This window comes from Sinocyclocheilus rhinocerous, unplaced genomic scaffold (assembly GCF_001515625.1).
Source record: "Sinocyclocheilus rhinocerous isolate Xijiao unplaced genomic scaffold, SAMN03320098_v1.1 scaffold285, whole genome shotgun sequence".
Classification (NCBI taxonomy): domain Eukaryota; kingdom Metazoa; phylum Chordata; class Actinopteri; order Cypriniformes; family Cyprinidae; genus Sinocyclocheilus; species Sinocyclocheilus rhinocerous.
In genome coordinates this window covers 1610227-1619733 of record NW_015630288.1, presented here as the reverse complement: position 1 = coordinate 1619733, position 9507 = coordinate 1610227, and the positions used below count along the sequence as shown (strand labels likewise).

Genomic DNA, 9507 nt, shown 5'->3' with positions numbered 1-9507 from the left:
GCAAGCTGCTCTGAAACTATGAGCCTGTAGAACATACAACAACGCCATGTATACACTTTCAAACGTCTTTTAAAGGGGTCATATGATGCGATTTCAATTTTTCCTTTCTCTTTAGCATTTCCGTCACGCTTGAGGTATTCGGCCAATCACAACGCATTGGATAGCTGGCCAATCACAGCATACCTCGCTTTTTCAGACCGATGAGTTTTGTAAAAATCGACGCGTTTCAAAAAGGCGGGGCATAGAGGAGAAACAATAATGTACAGTATGTGGAAAATAATGTGTTTTTTTAACCTTAAACCGCATAAACGCATTTCATTACACCAAATACACCAAATAATGTTCTTTTTAGCAGCATCATATGACCCCTTTTAATCTTTTTAAACAGATTCCGAAGATTTTTAAAACATTAGACATCATACACTTACTGACTTTGTAAATTGGCAGAAAATTGGGGCAAAAATCGTGTAGTGTATTCCAGGCTTAATGGTTTTAGTTTTAGTGAATCACCTACATTATAGTTTCTCAAAACTGCGATGACTGACACCATGATAACCATAGCAATGTTCTGGCGTCTTGCACATTTGGTATTTGCATTTTTTTGGTTTATTTACCATAATATTACAACTACCAAAGACTCTTTATGTTCAGTGATTTTAACTAAACCGCCATTGACTAAGCTGTTGGGTTTGGGTTATGCTCGAAAGGTTGCTTTGCAGAACAGACTCTCAAAGGGTTGCCATGTCCAGTTAATACAAGCAATGCTTTTTAAGCGTCATTGGGCTTGTTGTTTGGGCTCAATAAAGAAGGGAGGTGCAGGTTGCGATATTTTAGTATGTGGCTTATTCCAAGATAAATTTTTCTGATTTGAGTTTATTATGGCCTTGTTCTTATTTGCTTTTTTTTTTTCCACATAGTAAGATCTGGCAACATGAATGAGTCAAGATGTATCTTGTTTCCTGTGATTTCTTGAGCTGCACCTAGAGAAAAGACATGACTAATACACGTTTAAATATGTCATTAACAACTAGTTATTCAGTTCTGGTGAATCGACCACTGAATTTAACAGCAGCGTGTACAGCATGTGGCCATATCGTAATTCACAAAATTAACCAATAACATTCAGCACAGCATAAAACACCATGTACACATGTAGTGCGCTCACCTGCTTCAGGACCCAAAACCATCCTCTTTGCTTTTCGCTTCTTTTTTCTGTCCTGCTGAGGACTGTCCTACAAACACACGAGAATCCAACTGAGTTCTGGATTTTAATTCCAGTTTTAGCACAAAATGATAACTGTAAATGAGACAGTATCGGACATACTAGTCTGTCCCTGTCTGACGCAGAGCTTCTTTGGTATGTGTTTGGGGAGGATTCTGCAAAGAGAAATACACGAGTGACTCCTGATCACATTCCTGCAGAACTGTAACAATGAACTGAGCGCAGCTACCTATGGATTTGGACAGCAGGCAGTCTTTCTTGATGTGACCGCTGGAGCCGCACAGATAACAGCATTTCTCCTCCCTCTGCCGCCGCCGTCTGTCAGTGTAAGGGCTGCCATCCGTCATCACTCTGCTGTCAGGTCTGTTCACATCACGTCCACTGAACAATCCATCAGTGTCACGTCTTTGCCTTAGCAAACCATTGAAACATTGAAAAATCAGACTAAAAGCATCCAGTGTCTGATTTTGTAAGGATTTATTTTAATTTTAACGTGCAAATGTGCACTACAGTTCAGAGTTTGGGGTGATTTTGAACGAAGTCTCTTCTGCTCACCATTTTATCAAAAACAGTAAAAACAGTCACATTGTGAAATGTTATTACAACTTAAAATAACCATTTTCTATGTGAATATATTGTAAAATGTAATTTATTGCTATGATGCAAAGCTGAATTTTCAGCATCATTACTCCAGTCTTCAATGTCACATGACCCTTTAGAAATCATTCTAATATTCTGATTTACTTCAGCAGATATTTTGAGTATCTTATTATAATAAATATTACAGTTTTACTGGGTTTTTTTAATCAAATACATTTCTCATTTTTTATTATCAGTGTTGAAAACAGTTGTGCTGCTTCACATTTTTCAGGTTTCCTTCTTGAATAGTAAGTTCAAAAGAACAACATTTATTTGAAAATAAATCTTCTGTAACAATTTGAAAGTCTTTACTGTCACTTTGGATTAATTTAATGCGTCCTTGCCTTAATAATAGTGTTAAATTCTATTTAAAAATCTTACTGACCCCAAACTTTTTTAACAATAGTGCATGTTCTCTATGGATCGTTGTAGCAGGAAATGTAGAAAAACATGTTCAAAATGTAAATATAGCGTTCAGTGTGAAAAATAACCTAAACTTTCATAAAGGTAAAAGGCAAAAGGATACTTTATAACAGATCTTGTGCCGAATTACCTCTTTCGCATTGGACAGTCTTTCATAAAATGGCCAATCTTCCCACAAATTCGGCAGCAGCGGTCATTGGGTGCAAGTTTGCCCTCTGTCAGCACCTCTGGGTCAAAGAAATACTCCTGCAAACACAAAAACGATATTAAGTACAATGACTTGTAAGGCATTTTACAGAATTTGCTAACACCAAATTCTGCATGACCATATTTTAGATCCCTTAATTCCTAAATTTACCAAGTACCTTACTATTGTTAAAGGGGGGTCTAATGCTATTTCATGCATGTTGAGTTATATATACTGTTAAAGAGTCGGATTCTCATGCTAAACATGGCCAAAGTTTCAAAAAACAATCTGGATGTAGAACAGAGAATTTCTGTGCCAAATACACTCTTTCCGGTTTCGTACAAGTTTCGGAAAGTTTTTTCCGAGCATGGCTTTTCATGACGTCATGAAGGGTGGAACTCCTTGTATGGGCATTTCTCCCAGAAGAGCTGCACAGGACTTGCTCAGGAAGAAAGTCTCCAAAGAAGTGTGTTTTTGGTTTTAAGTTCAGCTTCCCAAAGAACGTAAACAGCGGATGCAGTTTGTTTTTCCGGGGCAGCAATGGAGTTTCACAAGTGTGTTTGTTGACGAACGTTTTATAAACAAGGCCCATTTCGACGCTGGATTAGCACATCGTTTGATACTGAAAGATGGAGTGGTCCCAGCGATAAAAGACCCTGGGTCATGATTCCGAACTGCAGACGGTAAGTGAAACGGCATCAAATTTAAGCAGCTAATTAGGAGTTTATTGAGGCAAAAGTCATAGTTAATAGTTAATTGTGAGAATTGGTCACCAAACTAAAATGTGTCCCAGAATGTATATGGTCTAGGTAAAGGATACAAACCATTTTATTGGAATACTCTGGTGGGAAGCCTCTGACAGGGGTGCCAAAAACTCTGCGGGCATTGATGAAGGCCTTCAGGATGAAACTCGCCACTGCAAACAAAAGACACAAACAGCCACAAGGTAAAAACACTGCATTAGATGACAAGATATCAAGACAAGGGTCATTTTCAAAAAGGTAGGGATGAGTAATGGTTGACTACTATTTATTTATATATTTATAAGTGCGGTTAAGGGCCGTTCACACAGAAAGCGTTTTTCCATTCCAATGCAATACTTTTCCATTGTTTTCTATGTAAGCATGCACTAGACTAGACAGATGTGTATGTCAGTTCAGTTGTGCTTGCGTTTTTTAGATGCCGTGTTATGTTAAAAGAATCAAAACTTTTACACACAGCGCCGCTCATCAATGTCAGTTCCAAAAAAATTTACCAATCAGAAGACCCCGGAGGCGGGGCAAGCGTTGCAAGCTTTTGTTTACAATAGCAAGTTGGCATAGCAACTATTATATTTGACGGCAACAAGGCGGAGGAAGCATTCATTTTTAAAAGCTATTCCTGAGTACTGAGTCTCACATTTTTAGACGCAAAGACACGTTCTGTGTAAACGAACTCTTAGAACACCGAAATAGTTAAAAATCTCACATGGTTTAACAATCAAGGTCATTGATGGATAACAGTAGCTAAATGCAGGTGTTTCTTTTAAGTATGGTGGCTGAAGGTTTATACATTAGAATATAAAGCTACGTAACGTGATAAAAGGTAGAGTCTGTACGAAGGATTATACATACAACAGTAAAAGAAAAAAACTAAAACATGACATACTTCTCCGTGAGAGACCAGCTCCAAGATTATGACTCAAATCAAAAGGATCTAAAAGAAACACACAAATGTTAGTTTTAAAAGTACTGCTTTACATTATGCCTACTTTCATAAAGTATATTATAAAATATGTACAAAATATTTTGTGTTTTTTCTTTTTCATTCATTTTATCTCTCAAAATGATGGATGTCATTTTAAAAATATTGAAATGAGCAGAAATAAGTTAAAGCAAACTCTTATTCATATAAAGTAAACATGTCACTTTCAGAAAAAAGGTACAAAATCTGTCACTGGGGTGGTACCGTACTTATATGCACCCTTTAGAGCTAAATAAGTTGCAAAAGTGTACCTTTTGAGAAGGTACTGGCCCAGTGACAGCTTTTGTACCTTTATATCTGAGAGTACAAAATGTTACTGCTGCATATTCTTAGGTTCTTGATCTGATTTGCTCTTACCCTCAATGGCTAGATGTTTGGAGGTCCATTGCTTCTTGAAGGTGGTGAGAGGCTCTTTTCTGCGGATGCAGATGACAGTCTCCTTGAAGTCAAATATCTCCGTGTAAAACTGCAGCAGTCCAAACCACAGCTGCCCCACAGACTCCTTGTTCTTTTTGTACTCCGGCCAGTATTTATGCTTAGGAATCAACAACAACACCACACTTATTGGGGATTAAACCAGTAAGACAGTAATATTTTGTAATAATCAGAAATGTTTCTTGAGCAACAAATCAGCATATTAAAATGATTTCTGAAGGATCATGTGCCACTGAAGACTGGAGTAATGATGCTGAAAATTCAGCTTTGCATCACAGCAAAAAATTACATTTTAATACATTCAAACAGAAAACAGCTATTCTTAATTGCAATAATATTTTACAATATTACTGTTTTTACTGTATTTTTTTATCAAACAAATGCAGCCTTGTGACTTGACTACTGTACTGTACACTAAAAAACAGACTAAAAGGATTCTGTAGGCTTTAAAAGCAAATACGTGAAAGCTGTAAACGAGTTGTAATATTGGATAAGAACTTTGCACAAGTAAAGTTAGTGAGTGATTACACTAGTCTGTTAAAATATTTTTATTTGTTATTGTTGTACAAAAGTATAATTTAGGACAATAAAACTGATATAGGAGCCAAACTCAAGTCCAGATTCACTTGCACAGTATGATTTTAAGATAACAAACACTTTTTAAAATTACAATCAGCTATGCTATTAAAAATAATCTCACTTACCAAGTTCTTCAAATCCTTAAAGAAATGTACATCCCAGCCATCAACAAGGACTACTGGTTTCTTTTCCCCAACATACATCTATAAAAACATATACAAAATCCATTCAGATACAGTCTTACCATAATATAGTAGGTTAGGATGTACTTAACGCAATATAAAAAAAATATAGGGTTAGGGTTGTCCCAATTTAACCTGTATTTAACTTTTTTTATGGAATAATGCACAAGCACTTATAAATTACATGAAAGTAATGAAACGTAGGAATTAATTTTTGCTGTTTACAAGTGCTTGTATATTAAAGGTTAAAGTACTGGATTAAATATACAGTATATATATATATTTTTTTGTGTAAGTGTTGTAATAGTAAAACCATATATTTAAATCATTTATTACAAGAAACTGTCATTGAAAATGTTATTATGATCAAGAAAGACACCTCTTGGAGAACTGGGATAACAGGCGGGCTTCTTTGTTGAAGGAAGTACAGCACCATTAGAGTGTAAGCATATGAAGACAGACTCCCACGTGACGCATCTCCAATATCACACACCTCAAAACACACACATGATAAATATATGACATCTGACGTGTCTCATTTAACCAAATGTTCAATCTTTTCACCAAAAGCAACTTGCTGGATTCTTTCTTATTCTAGCTTCAAACATGGCCACTAAAGTTTTACGATCTCTATGACTGAAGCAGTGATGACAGTGACGATATGTGAAACTTACTTTTGCGAACACTTTCATGACGTAGCAGAGGATCTTCACCCGAATGTCAATTGCAGCATATGATGCCAGTAACTCAGTGTTGTGCAAAGCCTGAGGAAATAAAAGAGAAAAATCCTGGGTGCTCTTTATTTTACAATATGTGCACCTACAGTGTACTTACACGAGAAAGTAGTGAGAAATAGAAGTTAACTACTTGGACTTAATATGGATTTAAAGCGAGGATTAGGGTTAGTACCTTGTTATTATAGTAAGCAGCACCCAAAAAAAGCACTGTAATATGCAATATTTGTCACTATGTTTTTCCTTTACATTATGAAAATAAATAAATAAATACAATATACATACATACAAACTAAATAATAAAAAAAAATTCACTGGTATCTACATTTTTAAATTTACAACAGAAAGACCAGGAAATCCTGGGTGCTCTTTATTTTACAATATGTGCACCTACAGTGTACTTACACGAGAAAGTAGTGAGAAATAGAAGTTAACTACTTGGACTTAATATGGATTTAAAGCGAGGATTAGGGTTAGTACCTTGTTATTATAGTAAGCAGCACCCAAAAAAAGCACTGTAATATGCAATATTTGTCACTATGTTTTTCCTTTACATTATGAAAATAAATAAATAAATACAATATACATACATACAAACTAAATAATTAAAAAAAATTCACTGGTATCTACATTTTTAAATTTACAACAGAAAGACCAGGAGAGTAGGTGAGTAGAGTAACTGCACAAAATTCTGTAATTTATCTCAAATAATTGCACCTAAAGTTTGTGATCATAAATATATTTTAAGTCACCAAATTATCTTTGAAACAAGACAGTATTTTTACATATTTGCTATTTTAAAAATGTTGTTTTACTATGAATGAAAGCCACTATAACTGATACAAATACTGATATCTCAATTAAATAGATTTTTGGGGATATAAATTATTTTTACCAGCCCTACTTTTTATGCTAGTTAGAAGTAACAATCTTAAAGTGATTTTGAAGTGATCCTGACCTACTGTATTCATAAATACTTGATTTGACTTGATTGATGAACATAGACATTCACTTCTGACTCTTTGCAATACGTTCAAGTTAAATATCTGGACCAGATTGAGAGAAACAAAAAAAACTAAAAACTAAATATATTTGAAGGACAAAAACCAACCCCTTAAACATAATTATAATAAATACATATAATATTGTCTAAATGACTCTTACTGAACTATAAAGTCTCTCATAACTGTACTGAATTAACAGGGATGAAATTAACAAATGTGTTGTGCGTGTGGAAAAGTGTACCTTTTGAGAGCAAAAGTGGGCAGTAACTAGCAATAATAAAGGAATTTATTTCAGCATACAAGCACTTTTCAAGAGCTAAATAATGAATTCTGAAATAATGAACAAATCTAAATCACAAAAGCTATTTATTTACATTTCGAAAATTGAGCTTTAGATGCTGCAGTGGCTATTTAATGACAAGACGTCCGACCAAATTAAAATCTGTAATTAAAAAAAAAAAGAGATTTTATGAACTAAGGGGCATTAAGAAACCCAAACAAGCATAGTACTTGTCCAATGCTGAAATACTAACGTTTAAACTTTTGCGATAAGGAAGGAACTAAGTCCAAGATCAATAACGTTATAATAAAACTGCTCTCTTCTTAGCACTTTAAACAACTGCAATATTCAGTGTCATTAAACAATGTTGTGTCAGGTTTATTCTCTCACCAGTGTATTGTACAAGCTTATATCTCCCTCTAGTCCAGTTTTGGTGTGGTAAAACTTCACAATTGGAACTTTTGCAGTAGTAATAGGTATGATGTTTCTCAGGGCTGAAATGAATGGATAAATAGACATGGCAGAGGTAGAGAGAGATGGGGTATAAAACAAAACCATTGATTTATTTTAACAGGTTGCCTGAAGCATACAGACGGGCTCTTTGTCATTTCATCAACCATTAAGAACATTTGAGGTACGGAGAGGGGAATATATAGAAACAATATAATCTTTCCCTTCCTGAACATGTCAAAACTCCATAATAATGCAAAATATGATTCAAGAACACTGAATTAAGTGAGCGCTTGCCCTCTACAGTAATGTAAACAACAGGCAATTTCATAATTACACCCAAAAACTAAAACGGAGAACTTACCATGGTGTTTTCGCAGTGCTTTAGTCAAACTCTCTATAACAGCCATGGAGTCCAAACCCTGTCAGAGGAACCAGAAACTCGATCAATGCAAAATAGGGGTGTAAAACAGGGTCTAAAAAAGTGCCTAAATAAAGTTTTTGCAGTCTTTTCATCTGGCTGGGTAAGATTTTATTCAATGTTGAAAACAGTTGTGCTGCTTCATATTTTAGTGGAAACTGATATATACAGTTTTTCAGGATTATTTATAATATTTGATAAAATATTAGTAACAAAAATTAATTTCCACTTTTGCCTACTTTTCTTCAAACACAAAAAAACAAAAGGGTTACAGTGGGTTACAGTGAGACACTTTCAATGGAAATGAATGGGGATGATTCTTAAATGTTAAAAAAACATGTTAACAATGTGTGTTAACGTGATTGTAGTCTGAAAAAAATATTTCTGTATAAAATTACTTTTTACAGTAAAACTTTGCCATGATAATGCAACACCGTAACAGCTGTAAAAACAATGACATAAACAGCTTTGCAGCACATACAGAACAGTTCTGTTTAAACACTATTCAGACTGTAATGAACACTTTCTGTCTGTGTGTCATGAAGACCTCATAATAGGGATGTAACGATTACCGGTTTGATGATAAATCATGATAAAATTCCCGACGGTTAGTATTACCATTTCATATATTAATTATCATTAAAACCGTATTAGATTACCGCGATATTTTGGGCGTCGGCCATTTTGAATTTTGTCAAAAAATGCAATATTTTAAGAACGCTTAGACTTTGTTATTACGAAAATCGGTATGCATCTTCGGCACCGTGCCCTGATGGTACACAAAAATTTTGGGTTATAAAGCAATTTATAAAAATGCTAATAACTTTTGCATACATTATAATATTCTAATGAGACTGATGTTGATAGATTCCTTGCATCATGCTGAGAACAGCAATACCAATTTTGCCATAATTGGCTGAACTTCCTGTCCGCCATTTTGATTCATGTTGAAAACCTACTTTTTCGAACTCCTCCTAGACCGTTAGTCCAATTTTCACCAAATTTGATTCGGATCATCTTCAGACCAATCTGGCATAAAGTTATGGATTTCGTGTTGATATACGAAACGGTTTTCGTTTAGAGCATCAACGAATTTGCTGGTTAAGATGCCAAAATGCATCTGAGGATGTATCTCTGCAAAGCTTTGACGTATTTGGACCAAACTTTGTATGTGCCATTGTCACCTCACACTGACCACGCCACATCAA

General features: G+C 34.9%; 1 protein-coding gene across 1 annotated transcript in view; it reads right to left on the bottom strand.

The window, feature by feature from the left end:
• Positions 1 to 404: 404 nt before the first annotated feature.
• Positions 405 to 9507, bottom strand: part of LOC107740015 (terminal uridylyltransferase 7-like) — a 46216-nt gene continuing 37113 nt past the window's right edge. Inside the window, exons 17-29 of the mRNA XM_016552286.1 lie at positions 8243 to 8300; positions 7819 to 7922; positions 6085 to 6174; positions 5790 to 5903; positions 5354 to 5431; positions 4572 to 4749; positions 4119 to 4166; positions 3296 to 3387; positions 2415 to 2530; positions 1452 to 1633; positions 1325 to 1377; positions 1166 to 1232; positions 405 to 980 (exon numbers count right to left, since the gene is read on the bottom strand). Of these exons, the coding sequence (XP_016407772.1) occupies positions 877 to 980; positions 1166 to 1232; positions 1325 to 1377; positions 1452 to 1633; positions 2415 to 2530; positions 3296 to 3387; positions 4119 to 4166; positions 4572 to 4749; positions 5354 to 5431; positions 5790 to 5903; positions 6085 to 6174; positions 7819 to 7922; positions 8243 to 8300 (1284 nt within the window). The 3' untranslated portion in view covers positions 405 to 876. The remainder of the gene's footprint in view (positions 981 to 1165; positions 1233 to 1324; positions 1378 to 1451; positions 1634 to 2414; positions 2531 to 3295; positions 3388 to 4118; positions 4167 to 4571; positions 4750 to 5353; positions 5432 to 5789; positions 5904 to 6084; positions 6175 to 7818; positions 7923 to 8242; positions 8301 to 9507) is intronic.